Source organism: Natrix helvetica, assembly GCF_964273705.1.
Source record: "Natrix helvetica genome assembly, chromosome: 1".
Taxonomy (NCBI): domain Eukaryota; kingdom Metazoa; phylum Chordata; class Lepidosauria; order Squamata; family Natricidae; genus Natrix; species Natrix helvetica.
Window position 1 is genome coordinate 124,544,896 of NC_138548.1, and position 27,422 is coordinate 124,572,317.

Here is a 27,422-nt window from a genome sequence, read left to right on the forward strand (position 1 = left end):
TCTCTGGAGCTCAGAGTAACCATGAGGTTCTTGGTCACCTCTCTTACTAAGGCCCTTCTCCCCCAATTGCTCAGTTTGACCAGCAGCCAACTCTTGGAAGCGTCCTGATTGTGCCACACTTCTTCCATTGAGAATTATGGAGCCATTGTGTCTTAGGAACCTTCAGTGCAGCAGAAATGTTATTGTAGCCTTCCCCAGATCTGTGCCTTGCAATAATCCTGTCTGAGCTCTACAGGCAGTTCCTTTGACCTCATGGCTTTTGCTCTGCTACAGGTATACCAGCTATGAGGCCTTCTATAGAGAGAGGTGTGTCCCTTTCCAAATCATGTCCGATCAATTTAATAGATTCTAATCAAGGTGTAGAAACATGTCAGCAGTGATCAAGAGAAATGGGAGAAATTTCAAATGTTGTTGCAAAGGGTCTGAATATTTATGCCAATGTGATGTTTCAGTTTTTTTCTTTTTAATAAATTTACAGACGTTTCCAAAATTCTGTTTTTACATCAATATGGGGTACCAAGTGTAGATTAATGAGAAGAAAATGGATTTCAACAACTGTAGAATCAGACTATAGCATAACAAAACTGGCAAAAGTGAAGGAGATCTGAATACTTTCTGAATGTACTGTATAGATTTATTTATATATACTGTATATACTGTACCTTATAAAATGCATAAACATCATTGTATTATCAATCCCATCCCTGGACAAGCAATTTGCAAGGGAAATAAAATCTTGCAGAAGCATTCTTATCTCTTTTTGCTCTAGGCAGAAAGTGCCAATGTTCAAGACCACACTTCCCCAGAGTGCTCCAACATGTGATACAGAACTACATAGTCAGGATATGCACACACCATTTGGCTTGGTTTTCTTTCTCTTGATGCATCCAATAGCTGGGAAACTAATCTCCTGGCTAGAAATGTTTAGAATTCCTCAGGGAATGTAGATAGCCAGATAAAGAAATTGCCTGCCAGAGCAGGGGATCAATGTACCATCTCTGGCCAAGCCAGTATGCAGCTGATGATGAAGCTGCACCCCACCCCACCCCCATTCCTCCCATCCCCATAATGCTTAGCATAGTGCAAATGAAACAACAGAGCCACTTTGCCAGATGCTTACGATAGTAACATGCTGCATTGTTTCAAAAACAAAGCTGCTCCTTAAAATGAGAGAGCTTCCTGCTTAAGTGAGCACCCAGCATGACCAACCATACACCATCACAGAGCCAATCAGCTATTCCGTTCTTTTAAAAAAAACTGGTATATTTTTGGTATGGCTAGCAAAGCTCTCTCAAAAGACAGACACACACGCACAAAGTAGAGCCCGAGGAAGTTAGCTTCATGGCTCAAGTCCCACATCAGCCAAGACGACAGGCAGCGTTATTGCGCTGAACATCAGGACAGTACACTTCAGAGTCTCTCTAAGGGCAGCGAAAAGGCTCAGTTAGTAAAAGTCTCTTCTCTAGTTGGAACTGGCTTTTTCAGGAAGTGCATCACGGCTTGCATCACTTTGCCCGGGGAGATGTTGTAGACAGGATGCGTTGGCTGCTGTTTGGGAATGAAGGAAAGGAAAAAAAAAGAATTAGCTGCAATTCTGCTGGCTGTTTGGTTAAAAAGAAGAACAGGAAGAAGCAGCCAAATTTGGACACTTAAATGTTATATAAGGCATTCAGTCAGCAGATGCGTTTCATTTTGCTTGATAAAAGCTTGACCACAGAGCTCCAGGGAGTCCTTGGCTTACATCACAATTGAGTTCAGAACTTCTATCACTAAGCGAGGGAGCCGTTAAGCGAGTCCAATCCAGTTTATGCTTTTTTTTTTGTTATTGTTTTTAAGTGAATCTGATTTCCATTATTTGGCTGTGTTTGTTGGAACCTCCTGGGAAGGTCAAAAATGGCAATTAAGTCACCCCGGGATGCTGCAAACAAGTAAATGTGAGCTAGTTATTGTCCAGCACCCAGATCATGATCCTGTGACCATGGGCCACTGTGATAATAAGTACGAGGACCAACTGTAAACAGATTTTTCCCACACTGTTGTAACTTCGAGTAATTGTTAAACAAACGGCTGTGTTCATCTCGGGTGGGGGTGGGGGGAATGAGTCTGCCTACTGAGATGAGGTGAACTGGTTGCTTTCATGGTGTGGAGACAATAACTTGGTCCTTAACACCAATAACACCAAGGAGCTTATAGTGGACTATAGAAGGAATAGATCAGACATCCAGCTCTTGCTTATCAATGGAGACCGAGTGGAGCAAAGTGGCCAATTTTAAGTTTCTGGATGTTATCGTAAAAGAGGACCTGCTCACATTGCAGCACTGGTCAAAAGGGCCCAGCAGAGATTATACTACCTGAGACTTCTCAGAAAACAACAACTGAATGAAAAACTGTTGGTAACCGTCTATTCCTGCACCATAGAGAGTATTTTAACTTACTGCACCTGTGTATGGTTTGCCAGTTGCACAATGGCAGATAGGACAGCACCCCAGAGGGTTATGTGTTTGTGTTTTATTTTTATAGTTATAATGTGCACTGAAGGTGGCATTTAATTTCATTATATGAGGTGCAATGACAATAAAGTAAACTAAACTAACTAAATCTATGTGCTACGTTCTGAAGCCTCAGTTCTGGACCACTAGAAAATTTGCTCAACTTTGCTCTGACCACTGAGCAATGTACTGTCAAGCTCAGTTTTATGTGACTCAATACCCTTGAGCTGTTTTCAAGCAGCTGAAGAAAAGACACGTTCCTGTAGCTATGTCAACAAAGCTTGCTTGCCTATCTCTACAGAACAAAACAGTAAGGTTCTGCAAGCTCCTCTGCTTGCCATCTGCCATTTTTCTAAGGCTGGTGGAGATCTTTCCTTCTAGTTATCAAGTCGGAAATTTATGTGAAGATGAAGGGAAAGAAAAATATATGCAAGATTGCAGATGGACTTTTAATCTCAGTAAAATTAGGGACCCTCATTTATGGAACATTAAGGGATTTCTAACCTAATGAGTAAGAGGCAGGGACTCTGTTGACGCAGGAAGAGTAGTACTTTCAATCTTCTTGATGCTAGAGCCAGCTGGGACTGTGGAAGGGAAACGAGGAGCACTTGCCCCACACAACATACTAGTATTCCTATCCTGCCTCATCCCCATTGATGTCTAAAAGTTACCTCACAAGAGTGTCATTTTATATATTGTTACATATCGGGTTCTTATCTCGCACCCAAACCATGCATTTTCACATCACTAAGCCAGCTATCCTGGTTTGTACACATATAATACTAAACTGTGGTTTACAAGTCACATTACGGTTTAGTACATTGCAAGAGCCTGATTTTAACCCATTTCAAGGTACCCGTTATCCGCACGTGGTTATAATTAAGAAAGCTCTGCCAGAAGGCTTGACCTGCGGTAAAAAAAACCATAAGCCACCCTGAGCATGTACACGCATAGAAATCAATTCCGGTTTAGATGAAGCTTACCAGGCGGTTCTCTGGCACTCCTAGCACAACTTCATGTAAAAGATCTCCACTGCCAAAATGCTGTGCTATCGACAACCCACTCAGGCAGTAGCATGTATGGTAAAAATCTCGAGACCTGGAGGGGAATCACACGTAAGGTTGAGGTAACAGAAACTGGAGTGTTTTTATGCTAGGCGTGCATGCTTTTAATGTAGAGTTCTTTTTTGAAATTAGCAATAGCACTTAGTTATATACCATTTCACACTGCTTTATAGCCCTCTCTAAGTGGTTTACAGAGTCACGATATCCCCCCAAAAAACATTCTGTGTCCCCATTTTACCCACCTCAGAAGGATGGAAGGCTGAAAGGCTGAGTCAACTTTGAGCCTGGTGAGATTCAAACTGCTGAACTGCAGGCAGCCAGCAGTCAGCAAAAGTAGCCTGCAGTACTGCATTCGAACCACTGCGCCACCACGGTTCTTGAAATTAGGTTTAAGATATGTAGAAAATCAAGCCAACAGGCAAAATCTAGATTAAGACTCCAGCTGTGTACAGGCCCTTGGTCTCACCTTGAATATAGGCAATCCTTGACTTACAACCACAGCTGAGCCTAACATTTCTGTTATTAAGTGAGAAATTTGTTAAGTGAATTTTGCCCCATTTTACAACCTTTCTTGCCTCAGTTGTTAAGTGAATCACTGCAGTTGATAAGTTAGTAACCCAGTTGTTAAGTGAATCTGGGTTCCCCATTACTTTGCTTGTCAGAAAGGTTGCAAAAGGTGATCACATGATCTTGGGACATAGCAACGGTCATAAATATGAACCAGTTGCCAAGCATCTGAATTTTGATCACACGATCATGGGGATGTTGGAAAGGTTGTAACTGTGAAAAACAGTCATAAATCACTTTTTTCAATGCCATTGTAACTTTGAATGGTCACTAAATGAACTATTCTAAGTTGAGGACTACCTGTACCTCTATTACCTCTACTACCTCTATTCTAAGTTGAGGACTACCTGATTAGGGAACTGGAGACTAAAACATATGAAGAACGGTTGCAGGAACTGGGTATGTCTAGTTTAATAGAAAGAAGGACTAGGGGAGACATGATAGCAGTGTTCCAATATCTCAGGGGTTGCCGCAAAGAAGAGGGAGTCAAACTATTTTCCAAGGCTCCTGAGGGTAGAACAAGAAGCAATGGGTGGAAACTAATCAAGGAGAGAAGCAACTTAGAACTACGGAGAAATTTCCTGACAGTTAGAACAATTAATCGGTGAGACAACTTGCCTCCAGAAGTTATGAATGCCCCAACACTGGAAGTCTTTAAGAAGATGCTGGATAGCCATTTGTCTGAAACGGTATAGGGTTTCCTGCCTAGGCAGGGGGTTGGACTAGAAGACCTCCAAGGTCCCTTCCAACTCTGCTATTGTATTGTATTGTATTGTACCTCACATTTAGTCAATGGTTATCCCAAAGGCAGGCAGAAAGATCTGGAGGGTGATGATCAAATTCCATCTCCTCAGAGTCTTTAGCTTTCATTTTCAAGTTTTGCTGGCCGCCAATGCATATATTAATATGGCTACATTTATCTTCACAATGGAACACAAGGCAAGGAAGGGGCTTTAAAGTTTGGTTGAGTTAAATGGGGTTGCCAGTAAGTTTGGGATGAGCTGTTTCTCTTGTCAAATTAAAGCAGAATTATGGCAACTTAAAGTAACTTAATTAAATGGATTGCTGAATTCTGTTGCTCTTGACAAAAAAGTGTGGAAATTGTATGTTTCGATGCAGATTAACCCAGATTCTCCAATTCAGATTCTGATGCTAGTTCCTCCCTAACTCTAGCTGTCCAAAACGCCTTCTCTGCCTATCATTTTAACGCATCTCTATTATGCAAAGGGATTTTAAGTACCATCCGACCAAGACTTTTGATAATCCCAAATTTATCATTTCCAACTGCAAGGAAGATGCCTGTCAAGAATTACCCACTATTACTCACTTTCCTGGCTTATCCAAAAGACCTCCCGCAGGACATTGGCAACACAACAAGATATACTCTTGAAGAGCTTGTTGGTCAAACATCCAGTGTGTCATACTGAGAGCGGGATCACCTAAGAGAAACATCACATCAATAAATACTTAAGAAAAATTAGTTGAAAATAGTTCCTGCACACTATGCTAATGGAAATATACAAAAGGAAGCTACTTGATTCAAGTTTAATCCTACAGCATGACCTTATTGGAGAACTATTTTTCCTATCTTATTATTGTCTAGATTCACTCTTCCCAAACCTGGACACTATCCAAGATTTTTAAGTTCAGCTCATCAGTTTTGTCCTATCTAATGTAGCCATTGCTGAGAATTTTGGGAGTCAAAGCTGTTTTGGAAGACAGGTTGGGTAAAGCTATTCAGATGGACTCCAACATACATCGTGCCCAGCCAGGCTTGGAACTGCACAAGGAATACACCAGATTGAGAATGTCCTGACTCATAAGGGTCAGTTGTAGCAAATGTGGCTCACTTAATCATGATCGAGATGGTGCCTCCTAGGTTTTTCTATTTTACTCTACTGAACTTTTAAGGAGACTCTGCAGGCAAGAACTAAGTTTCTAGCAGTTGTTGGCAACTGCTGCTTTTGTCCTCTAGTCTTTCCAATTATAGGTACTCAATAGATCATCCACCAGTCATATGCTGTGCTGCAAGACAAGTGGAGAATCCAGTTGCTAAGGAAATAATTAGACCCAAATGAGTATTGAGCAAGAGACAGGTTGGAAAAGAGACAGAACTAAAAATGTACTTTGCCTACCCTCAGACATAACATTTTTCATGTGTTTCTAATGTTTTGCCTGTCAGCGGTCTGTTGCATTACATGCTTTCTAGCCTTATTACTAAGCTGAAAGAAGAGTATTTCCCAGTTGCTACAAAAATCAGAATGCAAAAGCTAAGATTATTCTGTGTGCTTCGTTCTTGAACTTTCATTGAGCTCCAGCAAACTTGTCTACTCCAAAGAGGAAATCAGTGTAAAAAAACTGTGCCCAGTGGGGAAAGCGTGGCTAACATTTCGAAGTTCAGACTTACCTTTGGCATGCAAAGCTCGATGTAGGAGAGGCAGTAAACCAGCCTGCCAGAATGAGTAGCAGCCATCCACCAGCTTGTTACAACGACCCTGAAACCCTCCTTCAAAACGCATCTGACGGCTCGTAACCCAGTGCTGGCAGAGAAAGCAAAGCAATCACCACTTTTTCCCACCACAATCAGAGAAGCTGTTACACACAATAGACTCAACTTAAGAGAGTCAGACATTTGCATGTTTTTATTTCCCCTTTAGTTTAATACAGCCTTATTACAACAATGTATCCAGGTAGCCACCCTTAGTTATAAAATTGAAAGAAGGAAACCAAAAAATCAGACTGCTCAATTGATGTACTAAAAATAATTGTATTTAACACCATTATAACATGGTAGAGTTGCTATCCAGCAAAGTCATTGAGAAATGATGGTATAGCAAATAATCTCCACCCAATAATGGATATGACTGGTTTTCTTCAGAGTGATAATGGGCAGGAACTTTCACTGTTACCATTTTTAATGCTGTGATATGTTTTGTTATTCTTTCCATTTTGTATTTTTTAATAACACAATAATATTATCTATCTAGAATAATATTTAATAACTTTGGAAAGGTGCTCAGAGCCTTTATGAAACGAAGTGAAGTAAAATTGGCAGCACTAAATAAATACCAAAAGTTGTGCATACGTTTTTTAACTGAAATGCTGACATGAAATTTACACATCATTGCTAAAGCAATCTTCTATGGTGGTATGCTGAATACAGATCCCATCATCACAGCCAGCACTCCTAGTGCTGGGCTGGGGATGATTGGATTGATCTGAAGCGATGAGATTGAGAATTTGGGTACTAAATTAGTAAAGCATTTTTACTTTTATGGATTAGACAGAGATTTGAGATTTAAGAAATAATGCCAGACAGTTTATCCAGCAGAAATATTTACACAACACAGAGCCCAATTATGCAATTTTGTAATCTGACAGAAATATCCAAGTACTAGATTTGGGGAGCAGTAAAAGAGGAACATCAACTACAAAGAAGATAAAAGTAGGTTAGGGTTAAACGGGAAGCCTATTAGCAATGCATTAATCATGAATTAGGCCCATCATCTATTTCTGAAACTGCAATACAGGCTTGTAAAGGTAAGGTAAAGGTTCCCCTCGCATATATGTGCTAGTCATTCCTGACTCTCGGGGGTGGGTGCTCATCTCCGTTTCAAAGCCAAAGAGCCAGCGCTGTCCGAAGATGTCTCCGTAGTCATGTGGCTGGCATGACTAAAAGCCGAAGGCGCATGGAAAGCTGTTACCTTCCCACCAAAGGTGGTCCCTATTTTTCTATTTGCATTTTTTTACATGCTTTCAAACTGCTAGGTTGGCAGAAGCTGGGACAAGTAACAGCAGCTCATTCCGTTATGCGGCACTAGGGATTCAAACTGCTGAACTGCCGACTTTCTGATTGACAAGCTAAGTGTCTTAGCCACTGAGCTACCGCATATCTGCACAAGCCTGGACTATGGAGAGCCAATTAGAAAATACCTATGGAAGACTGGTTTGGATATGGTGACTGCAGTAGGCTTAGTATATGCATAAAGATGAAAAACTGAGATATCCACAATGGAGAAATGGGCAGTAAAGATGGAGAAAAAATGAAATGATGATTTATGGATTCGTCATAATTTAAAAAGAGTTGAATATAGGAGAAATATGCTATAAGTGTGCAGATTTACTTGTAACTGCTGTAAAGGAGATATGGAGTCATTCCTTTATATATTTTTATTTTCTTCTTTCAGTTTGCTTTTCTCCCCCCTACTTCTCACTTTTTCCTTCTTTTCCTTAATTTTAGTTTAGATTGTTTTGTCCCAAAGGTTCTTTTTCAAGAGGCAACTGGACTTTCTGGATTTTCTTTGAAGACGTTTCGCTTCTCATCCAAGAAGTTCAGAGCTGAAGAAGCTTCTTGGATGAGAAGCAAAACATCTTCAAAGAAAAACCAGAAAGTCCAGTTGCCTCTTGAAAAAGAACCTTTTGGAGTTGTCCCCAAAAAGAAACCACAAAATAGTAAAGAAAGGAAGAGGACAGGGAAAACCCTGGGGAAAGTTACTAGAATAGTAAAAGTAAATACTCTGAAGAAAAGATACAACAATCACAAAAATAGGAAAAAGAAAGAGAAGTCAGGGGAAAAGAGGAGAAGAAAGGAAAGAATTAAAACTGGAATTTTTGAGAGCCCAAGAGAAAATGGTTTAAAAGAGGAAGAAAGGAAAAAAGAGTTACATTAGTAGACTAAAGAGTATAGTAGTAAGATTGTTATTGTGAGGTAACTAATTAAGAAATAAAGAAATGATAGTATATTGTTAATTGTAGAAAAAAATTGAAAGAAATGCTCTCTATGCTTAAATTGAATTAGAGAATCTATGCTTTTTATAGCAAAATATACCAATGAGAAAATAAGAAAGGAAAATTTGGTGTAACTTTGAAGGGGCAATGGAAGATATTGTTTATGTATTAAGAAAAAATAATCATAAAGATGAAAAATAATGGAAGAGAATAATTTGGCAGAAAGTGAAAACGAAACTATGATGTAAAAAGGACTATGTAAATGGGAGGATGTAAAAGAAAAGACCCGCACAACTCTTTGTTCCTATGATATGTATAATTTGTATTTAAAAATTAAAAACCTTGAATTGGGGGGTGGGGGGAAGCACCTTTGGGACAACTGAGACCATGGATGACTAAGAATCTCCAAAGACACTTATATTACTTTGTTTTATATCTGAGAACGTTTTAATAAAAATTATGAAACTGTAATTTAGATGCATTTGATTTCTCTTCTCTTCTTTGAATAGCATGAGATAGATAAGTGAATGCGACAAATGGTTACTTACTAATAAACTTTTCAGATTCAAAACTTGTTCATTTTTGAGAATGACCAAGGCTGCCAGTCCACAAAATGTGTATCCTCCATGGGCTTCCATGCCGGGGACACCACCGATCCCGCCCTCCCAGTTCTGACATCTAATTCAAAATTAAAACACAAAAGCATAGGCTGTATTCTTGTTCCAAGATAGAAAATAAGATTAGTGTTTGTTTTTCTGCTTTTCCTGCTCTGGATAGCTTAGAACAGTCTAATTCTGTTAAACTGACAAGTAAGAGTTTCTTACCTTGCGATCCATTCTGCAGTTTTTTCAAAGAGAGATGGTGAAATAATGTTGGTAAGGGAAGCTACAGATGCAGCACAATAGGCACTCCTGAAATTGAAATAAAAGAATATTTAAAAGCTTTAGATGGAGAAAGAATATACATGGCTCTACTGCTGTTAAGTAAGAAATCCTATATTACACTGTACTATCTTTTACTACTACACCCAGGATGCTATTGAAAAATAACATGCATTATAAAAAGAAGAGAGCTATTAACTTTTAGTAATTCTTCTACTCTCAAAAAAGCCTACATGCAATGAAACAGCTTTGTGTAAAGGGGAGGCGAGAGATGTAGATAAAGTTGGCAACTCTCTGCCGACAGAGGACTTACATCAGCAACACAAGGAAGGAGACAATTGCTGGCAGGTTCCCATCTATGCTATAGGCAACTTCCCACTCTAAACTGAAAAAGTTCCCCGATTCTCAGAATAGAGAGCTTGGGGGGGGGGGGGGGATATGTTGAAGGGAGCATCATTAACAATTGGCTTCCTTCCCATTTCATTCCAGCTGAATGAAAAAGGCTTCTGTCAGCAAAGCAACATCAACTGGGCACATTTTTTAAAGCACAACAGAATGGAAATGACACCAAAAGCTAAATTTGGACTTTTACATTCACTCTTCAGTTAACCAACTGGTAATTTAATTTACATTTATAATTACAAAACATACTTTGTGGCTATTGATATTAAGACAGAGAGACCTCTCTTATATCTTTTCCTTAAAATCTCATGGAGGAGAGGGGAAGTTCCAAAGAAATTGTAGTCTTACACAAATGTGAAATTATTTATTGATTCCCCACACTGAATAGTGTAAACTTCTGTTTTAAAAGTGTTTTCTTTCATCAATTTGCTATACCAAAACAAAACCTGAGCATGTGTGCTGTTTTTTCCACAGCCGCAGGGAACTCCTCTGAATTATAGTCACGGCAAGACAACCTTGTTGACTCTTATTGAGGGTGTTTCCTCAGAGCAGTGGCCAAGACCTCAATCTCTTACTTTATGTCTAGCCATGTCATTACTAACTTGTGTAGAATGTTAAATGCAATTCAGGAGAAACCTTCTAGTAATCAATAACTCCTGATTTGCTTTTTGAGAGAGTAATACATGGAAAGTTTTCAACATACCTGACATCAACTTCACCTCCTAGGTGCATGATAAAGGAGCCATCTGGCTGCTTCAGGGAATACAGGTATTCCAGAAGCTTCTCTCTGAAAATGAAAAGAAACTGATGAGGAACTTCAGGAATATTTATCCCAATTAGGAGAAAATCAAAGTAGCACGAATGGTTCAGGATCTCTACAACAACTTCTTCATTTTTTTGATGGCAACCTCCCCACAACATGCTCTTTCTGAAGAACCTAATTCTAAACAATGTGAACAGGCACTGCTCTATGTTTGTTTCCCACTGTTCATCATAACCTATAAGTCTCAAGAGCCAACTTGGACTACCACTAGTCTAATACAAAAAAAGAGTGGGAAAGAATGTAAACAACAGTAATGAAAGCCAGAGGATGGGCTCTAGTTGCCAAACAGCATCTGTTGGCAAAGTCTGTAAGAGAAAATAGTTTCTTTCTCGCTTATCAGTTGTCATTTCCTCTGCATTAAGTGAAATAGGGAAGCCTGGGAGAATAGTAGTACCTCAGGAATATTTTAGACATCTTACATCATGAATGGAACTAACAGTCCCTTGGATCCCCTTCTGAGCTATGATTTTACCTGTTGATAGCATCGTATGCCTCTTCAGTGCCGATAATACAGAGAGCATTCACAGCTGCATATGTTGGAGCAAGATGAGGGTGTTGGCCTGGTCCTCCTCCAAAGCCTCCGTTTGGGCTCTGACAGTGGCTCAGGAATTGGCACACGCTACACACCAAGGAAAGACGAAGACAAAACTGGTCTGTAACAAGCAGCAAATGCTAAGTTTCTCAATAGCTCAGTTTTTGCTAACACTCTCTCGGGTACACCCATTTCTGAAAACAGCTATTATTTTTTTCAGATGTCTCCCTCCTGTCATGTTATCTCCATCATAAGGTAATGGGGGGGGGGGGGGGAATCCAGAACTTTTATTGCAGCACAAATTTAAACATCATTCCCATGCCACCGTATTCCACTGACACAGAATGTATATCTTCAATTGATTGTATCAAATCTGGAAAAACACACCACTTGGGCAATGCAGCTTATGGTTGCTTTACGGTTGCTCCTAAAAATCAAAGGCAGGATAAGATGCCCGAGTGCAGGGGGGGGGGGGGATTTTGTTTTTCTTCAAACTATAAAATGTTTGCCTTCTACAGGTCTGCAGAAAGAGGAAAGCAGGGGAAAGGAATGCAAAATAACCATCTTGCGCTCCACAGGAGAAGTGTACAGTGGTTGAAGAACCAAAATATCTGCTCAAGGATTGTCTCTCATCAAGATTACTTAGCTAACTGCATGATTTCCACTATGGTTTTGTTCTGGTCAGATGTGATTTCTGAACTCTCTCCCTTAATTATTCAGAGTAACCTTATCACTTGCTATGATTTAATCAGGTTTCAACAACTAATACTCCTATGAATTAAACTGCCTTAGTTATAGTTTGTCAAAATAGACCAATTTCTCAGCTGAGTTCATGGAATTAAAAGTTTAGGATTCAGACCACACAAGTTGCAGTTATTTTAAAACAGGGAGAGAGATGAGGAATATGCCCAAAGCTCAAGGTGACTCATCCTCATCACATTAAACCAGCTTAATTATTGTCCAAATGCAATTCACAGGACCTTGATAGGCTGCAGTAGCTGATCAAACATGGATCATCTAGGAAGCTAAGCAGGTTAATCTTGAATTGCACCCAGTTGCGGGGGACGACAGACGGAGGATAACTTCCCCCGTCCGTCAGGTTGTCTGACAGTTGTTTCTCTCTTTTCTCCTCATAAACTTCAGAACTTTTCTCTTGTCAGAAAGGTGGTATATTTGACAGTTGCTTATGGGGGAAAGTAGCATTTGTTGTGCATCTCCCCATACCTTGCAAATCTGCTCTCCCCAGAATCTTTCCCCTACATAACAGGGTTTTTGCCACCACCATTATCTAAGCCAGGAGTGTCAAACTCAAGGCCCTGGAGCCGGATCGGGCTCGGGGAATGCTTAGATTGAACCCGCGGGGCTGCCCTGTAAACAGTGAAGGACTGGCTCATAGTGCCTCTGCCCTCCTGAACTACGTTTTTGCTGGCAGAGGGTTGCCGGAGGCCGTTGCAGCTGAAAATGGAGCTCAGGAGTCCGTTTTCACTGGCAGAGTGCTCAGGCCTTCAAAGCCCCCCCCCCATGAGTGACGTTGACCTGGACATGCTCACCCCGGCCCCCCAAGGTCAAACACAACCCTGATGTGGCCCTCAATGAAATCGAGTTTGACACCCCTGATCTAAGCCCATCACAAAAAGTACTAAAAGCTTCTACTGAAGAACAAATTATTAAGACATCATTGGAGCAAAATGAATGAGACAATGCACTGTTGTATTTTTTAAATAATCTGGACACGTGTTGCATGGACAATGGGATATGAACTCAGAAGGTCAGCTGCTCTGCATAGCTGATGAAGATTTCAGAATATCAATGTCTATAGTCATTTTTTTGCCGCAGAAATATTAAATGCAGTGGAACAGAGCTCCACTTCATATTACACTTACCAGTTATTTCTCTTATGTGAACTCTGAGTTTTAACTTTAATACAATTATTTACTGATAATGTACTAGCAATCTGTCTCACATGCATCCTGCTTCTGCATGATCACTCTTGTCTTTTCCACCTGAAACCTCATCCCAATTTAAAGGCTTTATCTGTGCAGCCGCTCTTTTCATCTAATGAACTGAACTGAAGCTCATGAAAGCTTGTGCCTTTTAATAAAATGAGTTAATCAGAAAAGTTGCCACCAGACTCTTTCCAATTTCTAATTTTAATTTAGGTAACTTTATTAAGTAGCTTATTGGAAAAAACAGAATTAAAGATGCATAGAATCCAAAGCTCTGATTAAACTTTTCTTGATTTCTACAGTAGAGATTAACTGCAGTATTTTTTTAAAAAATCTTCAATGACGACTAGAAACTTTATTATTAGATTTGTTAGAAACTTTAAAGGAAATCAATCTTCAAAATAGCAGAGGTTCCTATATCACATATTGTACATGGTGCAATTTCTGCGTAAATGCCCACAACGGTGAAAAAAAAAAAGTACATCTGATGAAACCAAACTTACTCTGATGCTATTGAATCTGGGATTGGTTCTCCCAAGAGCTCCAAGCTGTGCAGGATCCAATAGCACAGCCATGGGCGGCTGGCGTCCAAACACTACAAAAAGAAGAGAGCTACACCTGTTCAAATCTCACACAACAATCAGTACTATATTTGCCTCAAACGAGGGACTATTTTGTGCAAGAGATTTAGCAGAAGCACAGCGTTTTTCGGAGCATAAGATGCACCGAAGTATAAGACGCACCAAGATTTTGAAGAGGCAAATTAAAAAAAAAAGGTTTTTGCACTCTGCAGAGCTATCAAAATCAGCCATTTTTGCAAAAAAAGAGCATGAATAGCCTTTAGGAAGCTTGTAGAGTGCTCCGGGGTGTGTGTGCCAAAAACGGCCCGTTTTTTTGCTCATTTCTGCCCTCCCCAGCCCCCAGGAGCACCCTACAAGCCTCTTAAAGGCTCTGCACGGCCATTTTGGTGAAAGGGGCGGGGTTTCGGGAGGCAAAAAATGCTGTATTCAGTGTGTAAGACACACTCATTTTTTCAGCCTCTTTTTTGAGGGGGAAAAGGTGCGTCTTATACTCTGAAAAATATGGTACTGAAAAACAAACAACACATCTAAGAGGCAAAAGAAATTAGCAAAGATGTTTAAAGACAAATCAGCGAAATGTTGGAAGTGTCAACAAGCAATAGGTTCTTATTATCATATGTGGTGGACATGTGCAGAAGCAAGGAAATATTGGACTAAGTTAAGAATATGGTTAAAGAAAATGTTACAACAAGAAATAGAATTTAGACCAGAGATATTTTTACTAGATATTATCCCAGAGAAATTCAAGAAGGAGGATACTTCTTTGATTATACATATAATTACAGCAGCAAGAATTGTATTTGCCCCAAATTGGAAATTAAATAAGCTACCAACAGATGAAGAGATAATAAAAAAATATTAGATTGTGCAGAGATGAATAGGTTGACAATGAGAATAAAAGATATAGAGGAATCGGAGCACTTCAAGACATGGGGAAGATTTTATGTTTGGCTAGAGAAAGGAAACTAGAAAAGAAAATAGGGAGAAGATATAGAACCCATATGATGCACTGTTAAATGGAAAAGGGGGAGAAGAGGGGGGAAACAGAAAAAAATATATTAAATATATAAGTATATATTCAAGAGCGAGATATAAAGGGGGGGGGGAAACATAGTTAGGATAGATTAGTGAAGGCAAGGGAATAAGAAATGATACCAAATTTTATTTGGGTTTGAGGAAATACCATCCCAAGGAAATATCTGAAAGAGACAGCTACAATAGAAAAGAAAGGGAGAGAGGAGGAGAGAATGAAAGGAAGACAGGGGAAAGAAGAAAGAGGTAAGGAGAGGAGGATGGAAGGGAGAGGAAGAGAAGGAGAGAGGGTAGGGAGGGGAAGAGGAAGAGTAGGAGTAGAAGAAAGGTAAGGGAAGAAGGAAGGGGAAGGAGAAGAAGAAGGAAGTAGAGAAGGGAGGGAAAAGAGAAAGGGAAAATAAGGTGGTATCACAACAGGAGGAAGGGATGGTAAATAAAGCAAACCAAACTGTATATTATAACCTATTAAATGAAATAATAAATGTATTTAAGAATGACAAATGTAAAGAAGAAGAATTATGTGAATGTATACTTAAAATGGTAAGAAAACAAAAATAAAAAAATTCTATTAAGAGGCAAAAGAAATTGAACTTGGGAGTATTCCAACAGCACAAAAAAATCATTATGATTTGTTCAGTAATAACCTCATGGTAACCTCTCTTTTTATTTATTACTATCTGGACAAAGCAAAAACTACAAGTAACTAATCCAAGGAGCTTTTCCCTCCAGGTCTGGCACTCTACAGATGTGCTGAGACTGCAATTCACAGAACTGCTATCTCTCATGGTCTTTCTGCTAGCAACAGCTTGGAATGTTAGAGGGGGTTGGTCCTCCACTGAAGGAGCTAACAGAGGACAAACCTAACAGGGCCAGCCAATAGAACTCAATTTTCTTCTTCTAGCCCACCTAATATTCAAGTGTCTGAAAATTGTAAAGATAGAAGCAAAAGAAAAGAGTATAGTCCATGGCCAAATCTATTATTAGAAACCAACAAACTGCAAACATAATCAATAAGCAATACACACACACACACACACACACACACACACACACACACACACGGTTCAAATTGCAAAAAATTACCTCATAGGCATCAGTCAATTGCCTCAGTCCTCTCTTCAAGTAGTGGAAATGTTTCTCTTGTTGCAAAACATACCTGATGGATTGACCGAAACATATACAGTTTAGCAAAGTTATAGAGTACCATCTGAGTGATGAACAAACTTGCTTGTCATTCAGTTAATTAAAAGGACAAAGAATAACCTGCATTTTCCATAAATAAGTGTATATATGGAATGTGATGTGTTTGTATTTATGGATGTGTTCCTTGAGCAACTACCAAGCCTCTTCACCCAAAAGGAAATCTGGCTTACCAATACAGGTAGCTTTATCTTTCCACAAACAAGCAAAATGAGCTTGGATTTAAATCAGGAATCTGGTCTTATTCTTACTGGAATAAATCTGCCCTGAGGCTCACGCATTACACTATGCAACTGTGACAGTTATCCATGTTTGTTAACTGTTCTCTCTTGAAGAAGAAGCCAAGGGATCTAATCTGAACAACATATATACTATTATACTGTTCAGTCATTAGTTAGCCATATGGCTTCTCATTATGTGCAAATGCAGTCATAATACACTTAATGCTATGTTAGGTCAAACCAAGTCCATATAATGGACATTCTGGTCAGCATCCAAATGACTGCTCAGACCAGAAGTAAGCAACCATTTCAGGTTATGAGGACCAGTGCACAAATTACAAGCATAATTTTGGTGCTTTCAGAAGCTTCATTCATTATTTTAAATATTTTAACTTTGAAAAAGGTTTTGTAAAGAAAAGCTAAATGTGATTAGTCTACCTGTAGTGGTCACAAAGTAAGATTGTAGAGAAAATAGGTGGTAAATTTATTGTTTGCCCAGCCCAACCCCTAATAAAGTCTTTTTTTTTATGACGGGAGAGCAATCTAAGGAGTCTTGTCATTGTAAAGTTTGAGAATCCTGCCATAAATTAATAGTGCAATGAGGTGCATCAATAAAATAATTTGTGTCAAACTGTCAGTTGATATCTATTGGATAAACCTGAAAGATAACAAAATAATTTCTACCTCTTGCCATTTTATTGCAATATTAATGATCAACAGTTGTTTTGATTGCTATTATTACAAAACATCTAAAATAATTACCCAGTATAAAAGATTTTAAAACAAGTTCACTAAGAAGAGTGTTCTCCGAAATCAAGAAACATCTGGGAGAAAAACATTAAAATGGAAAAATCAGTCAAGGTGAACATATGTGATTGAAAGAGACACATGAATGTAATAGGCAGGTCACTGAAGGGTGAATCAAAGTAATATTGTGAATCAGGCCAGGATCTTCTAGAAAACAGATTCTTACAGAGAGAAGACTTCAAATAATAATATAAAGATGAAGTAAAGTACATACATGTATAAACCCAAGATGACAAAAAAATAGTCAGTGAAGTGCTTGATTTCATAAGCTTTTTATCCTGTCTGTTTCTTGCGGGTGGGATTTTTTTTTTGGCTAAGCCACAATTGCTAACTATGTAAAGTTTTAAAAAGAATAAGAAACAGAAGTGGAGAAGAGATAGAGATGAGGATGAGAAGGCTCTAGGGTGGGGTTTCCTCCCCTCCCCTCTGTTATTTGCACTGGAAGAAAAGCTCCCATTCAGAACAGCAGACTGTCATCCAACACAAAAACAACAAGGGTGACTTCATGATGTTTCTCTAAGATTTAATGAATGGAACGCCATACAATATTCCACAAGTGTGTATTAAAGCTGCATGCGGTTATAGATGCTTGGATATTTAGACACGTAAACATAAATCCTTCCCCATCTGCCCCCATGATTGCCCCCAACTGCATCTTCTTCCATAAGGGTCTTTGTAGGATTAAGAGATAACCTGCAGGTATAAAAATAAGTGCAGGAGATTGCTGTAAAAGGAACACATTCCTCAAAACAGATAAGCCAGCACAATTCAAGATCCAAAGTCCTTAACAGTTTTTGTTTTTCTACCTGTATAATGTATATAGAAGAAAAGGAACACGAATACAATAACTTACTGGGTGTCGTGATGATTTCTCTTGTAAACATCCAAAACTTCTTGAACAATATCCTCCACTTTTGTCTGCATCAAGCCAAGGGGACAAAGAAGAGTCACAGAAAACATAGAAAAAGAAAGCAATAAATTAGCACAATGGTTGTTATGTAAGGAGGTCAATCATCACATTGCAATACAATGATGTCATTGCATAACATGTCAGAAGTGTTTTAATGACTGTGAATGCACCCAGGTAGAGCCTTTTGTACCCCACTGGTGCAGAGGTTTCCATGCTGATACACAGAAGTTTCCATGCTGATACACTGCACTGGTATCAACATGGCTTTCCACAATCTTAATTAATACTTCTAGGATCAAACTATTTGAGGAACCCTGTGATGTCTCATTTCCAGTGGAACACAATAGCAGAAAAATGCTAGCAGTAAATTCTTTAGGCGCACTAAAATGTGTCACATAGCACTTATCGATATTTTACTTGAATATAATGGCAGAAAATAAAATATTAATAGTAATACTGGTAGCAGCAAGAAACACTAACTGAAGAATGCTCTCAAGTAGAACAAATGACTCTTCAAACTAATAAAAAATATGCAGTCCAATGTTTCTTTAGAAAGGGGCAAAAAACCTCAATTTTCAGGGTTTCTATTATATTATTGGTTGTTCAACAGAGCAAACTTACAAAGAAACACTTCCATGGCAAATTAAAGTGGCTCCAGAGCAGCGATTTGCCAGCGCTTTCCTTGCCTCTACTGAAAAAGGCTGTTGCTTAGTTTGCTGGCATCCCCTCAACATGGTAGCTATTTTTTTAAATTTATTTATTTCTATTCCACCATTATTATTTTTATAAGTAATTCAAGGCAGTAAATATATCAACATACCTTCCTCCTCTTATTTTCCCTTCAGTAACCCTGCGAGTTGGGTTGGGCTGAGACAGAGTGACTGGCCCAAGGTCACCCAGCTGGCTTTCATGGCTAAGAAAGGATTTCAACTCATGGTCTCTTGCTTTCTAGCTTGGTGCCTTAACCACTAGACCAGTGATGGAGAACCTTTTTCTTATGGTGTGCCAAAACTGTGTGCGTGTGCTATTGCCCATGCACGCATGCCCATACCAATTCAATCCTCCCTGCCCCACCTGCGCATGCATGCATGACCTCTCCGCGCATGCACACAAGACCCCTCCCCAGGCTCCGGAGCTTTCCTGAAGACTGGAGAGGGCGAAAACAGCCTCCCCTGGCACCCCGGTAGCTGGAAATGGATCGTTTCTGAACTTCCGGTTCGTCTGTTGGGCCGTTTTTCATCCTCCCCAGGCTTCAGGAAAGCCTCTGAAAGCTGGGCAGGGTGAAAAACGGCCCCAACGGGCCAACCAAAAGTTCGGAAACGATTCTTTCCGAACTTCCGGTTGGCCCGTTGGGCCTGTTTTTCACACTCCCCAGCCTCAAGAGGTTTTCCTGAAGCCTGAGGACAAAGAAAATGGCCTCCCCTGGCCTTCTGGAAGGCCGAACATCAGTTGACGGCTGGCCAGCAAATATGGCTCTATGTGCCACCTGTGGCATGCGTGCCATAGGTTCGCCTCATGGCACTAGACCAAACTAGCTATGGCACACATTACAATACTACACATTACCGAATCAGATGCTGGCTGTTATGCTCGTGAAAAGCACTTTATGGTGATCACCAAAATTAAAATCTAAAGCCTAAAAGAGGAAATGAGATGAACAATCAAGGAGACAAGTTATTTATATTCTATTACAAGGCTCCAGAATTCTTCTAAAATTCTGTAATTCTAGTTCTCAGTGAATGGTAAAAACAAAACAAAAAAAGCCACCTATGAAGCTTCTATAAAAAACATTCTTCTATAAAAAACATTGTTGGCCATTGAGACCTAAGCTCTCTTGAGATGCATAACAAGGGATAGAGAAACAGAGTAGGGGAAACTTGATGTCAGCCTTCCAAAGTAAACCAAACTTAGAAACCAAAGATACAAGAGCTACAGTATTATTACTTTTACCATAAGATGATAGTAACAGAAACTTGCAAGTCTGAATGCATCCCATTCCTCCACCCTGCCCCTTTATCTTTGTGAGAATTTGGGAGGAACATGTCTGAGTCACTTTCTCAAATTACATTTCTGCCCTGGATACAGATTCCTTTTCTCTGACCATTGTCTTGATTGCAGCTCTTCCTCCTGTACCTCAAGTTGTTCCTTACTGCACTGACTGACCTGAGTATAGAAATGGTAAACGGACAGGAGAGAAAACATGTCATTCAAAACTTGGATGGTATATAGATAATGAGAGGCTTCACAATTAGGGGACTCAAAAGCCATAAAGGGATAGGTATATCCCAATTTTCATTGCTTAAAATAATAGCCAGTCTTGCTTTCCCAAACACAGGTTAAGCAAAAGCCAAAACCAACAAAGATATTTGTGAGAGTCTGTTGCCTGTTCAAGCAATACATATCTTCTGGGAAAGCTCAAATTGCATTCTACAACTGGTCTTAATTGTGTCCAATTAAAGAAACACTCTTCGCATTTTTGTGCAGGTTGCCTTGTAGTATTTTCTTGCCTTAAATTTTTTAAAAATATTATCTTCTTTCATGGAATGATCTCCTGGAATGATGACAGTGATTCTACCTCAGAGATATCTCAGGTTTCTAGCACCAAATTTCAAATCTAATTGTCATTTTGGCCTATGGTATAGAGAAGGGCAACAAGAGCAACTGAACTCAACTGTAGGCCATAGAATCCAAACACACTGAATAGTACAGAATTGTTCTGACAGCTATGTGTATCCTGACTTAAACATGCTTCTCTTCAGGGTTTTAAGAAAGATGTTTGGCTCTTTCAAGTTTTTCTATGAATGCAGATTATAGGGTCGAGATTATGCATCTTTTAAATGACAGAATAACTTTAAAATTGCAGAAAATACATTAGCCAGACAATTTTTGCTCTCTAATCTTTTTTTTTTTCATGGGGAGGGTCATCTTAAATTCATGGACTTCTGCTTCCTTTGGGATAAATACAAAATAATACTAGGACTACTAACTCAGGTTTTTAACATAGTCTTAAAAAGCATGAGCCCTTTTACCTCAAATCAAACTATCTATCCAGCGTACCTTTGCTCTCAGCCTGGTGCTTCTTAGGTGTATAAAAATGGCATTTCCCTGATTTGCAGTCCCAAAGAATTTGGTGGTGCTAGGATGGTGAGAGTTAAGCTTACTAATCAGCACCAAAGAGCAGCCCTGTCCAGATGTTACAGGCTTTTCCTGCCCCTGCTTAATTCCACAAATGAATCAAAGATGGTATATGCCAAGCATAAGTGCTCTACCTCAAACTCCCTTCATTGTCAAGCTTGAAAAGTCTTCAGGAACAAACTATTATAATATCACCACCAAATTAAGATTTTATTAACCAGAAGGTACTCTGAACATGGAATAATGTATATTTTACAAAAAAAAGAGAAAAGGACATTAGTGTAGGTGAAAATAAACTAGAATCATCTGCCCACTCATTCTAAATTTCTCAGTTACAATACCTTTTAAAACAATATGTATAGTATGTACGCCTGTCAGCAAAATTAAGTGTGTTTGTATCAGTGGTGATATTCAGCCAGTTTGGTAAACCGGTAGTGGCGACCACCGCCCCCCGGCCCTTTGCCGTCCTATTTAGCCACATTTTCTAAGCTGTGTGCATGCGTGCAAGCAAGCCACGCACACAAGCAAAGCGCATTCACGGAAGGCTGTGTGTATGAGTTCACATTTTCGTTGCGCAGTGAACCAGTGGTAAAATTACGTGAAACCCACCTCTGATTTGTTTGCAAAACACTTCTTTCCCAGGATTATATTTCATATATCTAATGAGATGGTCTGTGACCTATTAAAACTTGTGACAATAAAGAGGTTCATTTCTAAAGTTTCACAAGACACTGTTGTTTAAGATGCTTTAATTTTCTGGAATAGACTAATCCAGAATGACAGCTATGCTTGTCTGTTACAACAAGTGCACAAAGAATCTTGTACGATCAATAGACTTATTGTGTTATAAAAGCTTTTGTGGGCTACAAAATATAATTTGGCTATAAAAGTACAGTATACAACACAATAAATCTTCTATGCTTAAAACACACTGAGAGGATTCTTTTTGCACTGATTTATTGATGTAACTGCTATAAAGCAGTTATGTTATCTGTTGTGGTCCAGCAGCGGCCGGCTGAGCTATTGGTGGACTCTGACAGCGATGAACATTATGGGACTGCTCTGGAGGATGAAGAAGACTCTGGGGCAGTGCTACAAACTGATCCTCAGTGGCCCTCACCCAGTGGTGGAATTCAAATGTTTTTACTACCGGTTCTGTGGGTGTGACTTGGTGGGCGTGGCTGAGGGGGTCATGTGACTGGGCGGTTTGTAACAGGAAAATTCAAAACTATAACAATTAATTGCACATTTATTCAAAATCTAATTTAAAAACCTTTTTGGTTAATGTTAATTCAACAAAATTGCTGAACATAATCCAGTGATACCAGGTTTTCAAAGTCTGACAGTCATTTATCAAGAACCTTAGTAACTAGTAACTTAGTAAACTCAGTAAAATTTAGTAACTACTTCACTGTTCAGTAAATTCTTAATGTGATGGATGGGCTTGATGAAGTGATACCAGTTTCCCAATGTCTGGTTTTAAGTCACTTAGCAGAGTGCAATGTTTCCCAACCTTGGCAACTTGAAGATGTTTGGACTTCAATTCCCAGAATTCCGCAGCCAGGGAATGCTGGCTGGGGAATTCTGGGAGTTGAGGTCCAAACATCTTCAAGTTGCCAAGGTTGAGAGACACTGCTCTAAAAGCATCAGAACTGTTTTCTCTCCTCTTCTATTACGGTATCAGAGGAACCTTTTCAGTGGCATTAACCCCTGGCTCTAGTTTCCAGTAGTTTTGGGTGATGGTTTGTCTTAAAAGACACTTAAAAAGAGCAGCCCGTTTCCTACCAGTTTGCCCCTGGAGTTCATGCAAAACTTGCTTTGTCGTTGCCCACATCGAAATTCCCTTTGGTCATTGCCCTGCTGCCCCCTTCCCACCCAAGGAACACCACCCACCATCCCCTTTTTTGTGTCGCCGGAGGATTTTAATTGCCACACGCATATATGGGGATCCCCGGTCCTGGGATCGCCCTTCGGGCGCCCGCAGAAAAGAGGGCTCCCTGCCTGCGGAACGTGATACTACCATCCTTGGTGCACAGTGCGCGGATCGGCGGAGCGTGTGCCGACTGACTGGCTACCCCGAGGAATGCGTGGTATGCAAGAGGCCAGAAGCAACCATTCGACGGGACCGGGAGGGGAGAGGACGGGAGTGGTCCATGTCTGCGGTGGGCTCAGGGAGCATGCACGTTCTGAGCCGTGGCGCTTGGTCTGGAGGGGGGGGAGGAAAAAAGCCTGAGCGGCATGTGCGTAGCTGCCGCGTGGGAGCAGCTCAATGTCTTCCGATTTAGTTGTTTCGACTAGTTGTTTTTAGTTGTTTAGTTAGGATCGATTCTGCTGTTGCTTAAGTTGCCATGGCGGACAGCAGCAGCAGCGAGAAGCAGCAGTGGTAGTATCGAGTAGATCAACGAAGAAAGGGCATTTATGGCAGGCTGGCCAGCTGAAGCTGTAGGCTCAGCGCAGCTCCTTCTCTGCCGTCTGCCGCCCCCCTTGCCTCTTAGTGCCCCCCTGCTGCTCCCCTTGCCTCTTAGCGCCCCCCGAAGTCATCCCACCGTCCCCCAGGGGGCGGTAGCACCCACTTTGGGAACCACTGCTCTGAAGGGTGCTTGGAGTCAGAGCAGGGACTAAAGAGGCCTGTTGGCCACCAGGTGGCATCTGAGTCAGGAAGCAGTGAGGAGTAACAGAGGGAGGTTGGCCCTGATATGCGTGTGCGTACAGCTGAGAAGAGAAGGGAACAGCTGTGGAGAAGACGTCATAGAAGGAAATAGGGGCAGGTGGCTACTGTTGTGGCCCCTCCCAAATAGCTTATAGGTGGAGCGACGGGAGGGGAATCTTTGTAGGAAACAACAGTCCACTTTACTAGTCATTGAGAAAGCATTCCGTAAGTCTAATCTTGGTTTCTTGAATATAGCGTTTTAGCCTCCTAGCCAAGAGGTGGCTTTATCTCCGTCATTAGTCGTGGCAGACAGCCAAGCCTGTGTCTGCATATTCATTAGAATCACGGGACAGAACATTATCTTTAAGAAAAGGCAAGCAACAGAGAACCCTAACGTGGTAATAACTTTTAAAAGGAAGTAACTCTTAGGAGTATCTTCCACTCCTGGAAAAGAATTACAGATGCAGATAATGCTGGCTTTAAATTTTGCCCATTACTTAAACATATTTATACAAAACATATGATTGAGTTCTTGCAATTTGAAAACCTAGAATAATTATAGAGCTAATAACTTACTGAACCCCAAAATTCATGATATTATCTTCCTCTCAATGACATCTGATTGTCAGGTGCAGTAAGTACGCTGAACTTTCACACTATGAACCTATTTCCTTTTAATCAATTACTACCTTTCCAATCCATTCACCCCAACTTAAAACTTTTAAGGCCATGATGGTGAACCTATGGCATGTGTGCCACAGGTGGCATGCAGAGCCCTCTCAGCGGGCACGCAAGCCGTCGCCCCAGCTTGGCTCCACCACGCATCCACATGCGCATCCCAATGGCCAGCTGGTTTTCGGGTCTCTGTTGAACATGCATGGGGCGCATGCGGGAGACGTGTGCACATGCAGGGGGCACACAAGGGGAGTCACGCGTGCATGCACAGTGAGTGGGGCAGTGCAGGGGGTCATGCACGCACACAAGCACAGAGGAGTGTGGGGGTTGCGCATGCATGCGTAGGGTCGGGGCACGCACGGAGGAGTTGCGCACATATGTGCAGGGTGGTGCCAGGGTAGTTGCGCACACATTGCATTATGGTGTGTGCATGCATGTTGTCGTGAGTGCCCATGCGCGCTGTCGCACACGCGCACACACGCTTCTGGCACGCAACTACAAAAAGGTTAGCCATCCCTGCTCTAAGGTATATTTCAACACATACACCAAATAAAAAGAATGCCTTTGTATTAGCTACTATAGTCAAAGTGTCACCCCTATAACCCTTATTAGCTTTAGCCATTGTTCAAAACTTATCTTCCCTGAATGTCCCCCAAAGGTTTCTAGCTAGGAATACAGAGAAAGACTGTTTCTGTTTAACTCTGGTATCAAATATCTTAAACTAAATTCATAGAGGTACTGTCAGCCATTCAGACCTGTCACTTATCATGGGATGGATTGGAAAGACAGAAAGTGTCTAACAGTAGTTAGGTACTGGTAGAAATAGCTGCTTAACAAATAAGATATTTTATAACCTGATGTCTAAAGTTACATTATTTTCCTTCTTCTATCAAAATTGTTTTCTTTTGACAATTAAGAGTTTGTGAAACTAAGCGAAGACGTTAGTATTTAAACTCCAGGGATTTTCAAACTTTGCAAATCTTCCTCTAGATTTAAAATGTTCTAAATATGTGTGTGTGTTTGTGTGTGAATTTACAACATTCAGCGTTTACCATTTAACTCCACCAAAATGTTTCCTGCAGTTTCTCAGCAAAACAGTTTTCTCCTTTTATAAACTGATTTTCTTGAGAAGACGACAAGGAATTCAAGTACAGGGGGATGTATTCACACAACACATTAACTGGTTTACTGAATTAACTGGGTTTTCAGAATCCACTGGACCATAACCACTATAGGCAAATTCGCAACATGATGAACCATAAATCAGCCCGCTACGTTTCAAGTGTCTGGTACGGCCCAGTTCCTCCCCAGGCAAGCATAGTCGGAGAAAACATTGGCTATGGCACGCGGCATGAACTTCCCCGTGCAATAGGCTACCAGCAATGAACTCGCACGGCTCGCACGCTCAACGGAGGGTAAAACCCATTGACGCGTCCGCAGCCCGGATAGTTCTGAGACGCCGCGAGGAACGCGCCCCGCAGCATGCTCATCCAGCCCGGCAAAGCCAGCGGCTTCCCTGAAGCCGCGCCACAATGCACCCTGGGAGTTGTAGTCTCACTGCAAGAGAAGCGGGGGCGGTGTCCAGTCCCACCTGCTCCGCCGAAGTGAGGGTCCGAACTCCGTCGTCGTCCAGCCGCTCCCGATATGCGTCCCCGCTCCCGCCACACTGATGGCGCCTTCTCTCGGTGCCGCCGTCATGGGTGGAAGCTGCTGCTACCTCTGCCTCCTCCGCCGCCGCCGCCGCCATGCTCTTAGAAAAGGGCTCAATCCGCACGAACAATTCCGGCTACCCGAATCCGACCGAGAGGCAATGGGCTTAAAATCCAGCTACGGCAGCTCGGAGAGGACAATGGTCTCAACGCGCAGCTATGGTTTAGTTTTGCTGACCTTGCTTTCAGGCGCTTGTGAATTAGCTGTGTGGCTCGCTATCGACCTCACGTGGTGTGTCGTTTGATCTCTCCGTTCAAGTGGGGACCAAATATTAAGCTAGACATAATAAACGATTCCACTGGGCTATGTAGAGCGAATGGAATTTTTTCCTTGCTTATGACCTACACAGGTAGTGCTCAAATTACGACCATAATTGAGCTCAAAATTTATGTTGTCAAGTAAAACATTTGTTAAATGAGTTTGCCCCGCTTTTACGATTTTTCTTGTCACTGTTGTTAAGTGAATCATTGCATTTGTTAAGTTAGTACCATGGGGTTGTTAAGTGAATCTGGCTTCCACATTGACTTTGCTTGTCAGAAGTTTGCAAAAGCTGATCACATGTCCCCATGACACTGCAACCATCATAAGTATGAACCACTTGCCAAGCATCTGAATTGGATGAACTGTTATAAGTCAAGGACTACTTGTACTGTTTGGTTTTTTTTTTTTTTTTTTGCTAGATTAGAAAAAGGGATGTAGCTCTACATTGTAGAATATTGAATGGAGTTTGTTTCCTGAGTAAGTCATACTGGCTCACATCACATAAACAAACCATTATGGTGTAGTGTGCTTGATTTTACAAGTATCCTAAGCTTTACTATAGTTTATTTTATTTTGGTTTTGTGTGCTGAGGAAACCCAGCCAACTATACCAGTTAAATCTAATTGAGTATGATGCAAAATTCATAAATATATTTTATGCCAGCATGGTATATAACAACTTATAATTAGAAGTGTGGCATGAACCAAGAAAATATTTGTTTAACCATAACACCCTAGTCAAGCAAATTATGGTTATGTTGTATAGTATAAATATAGAGTATGTCCATTTAATAGTTTATTAGAAAAAT

The 27,422-nt window shown here is 40.6% G+C and overlaps 1 protein-coding gene across 1 annotated transcript; it reads right to left on the bottom strand.

Moving 5' to 3' along the window:
• Positions 1 to 612: 612 nt before the first annotated feature.
• On the bottom strand, positions 613 to 26,742 carry LOC309397215 (protein farnesyltransferase subunit beta-like). The gene is made up of 12 exons (XM_081963058.1): positions 26,235 to 26,742; positions 18,127 to 18,191; positions 16,129 to 16,201; positions 13,936 to 14,027; positions 11,427 to 11,573; positions 10,835 to 10,918; positions 9,673 to 9,759; positions 9,397 to 9,526; positions 6,528 to 6,660; positions 5,448 to 5,559; positions 3,473 to 3,587; positions 613 to 1,548 (listed from the first exon to the last, which is right to left on the bottom strand). Exons 1-12 carry the CDS (start codon positions 26,388 to 26,390, stop codon positions 1,441 to 1,443), a joined length of 1,302 nt encoding a protein of 433 aa, XP_081819184.1. The 5' UTR covers positions 26,391 to 26,742; the 3' UTR covers positions 613 to 1,440.
• Positions 26,743 to 27,422: the final 680 nt, after the last annotated feature.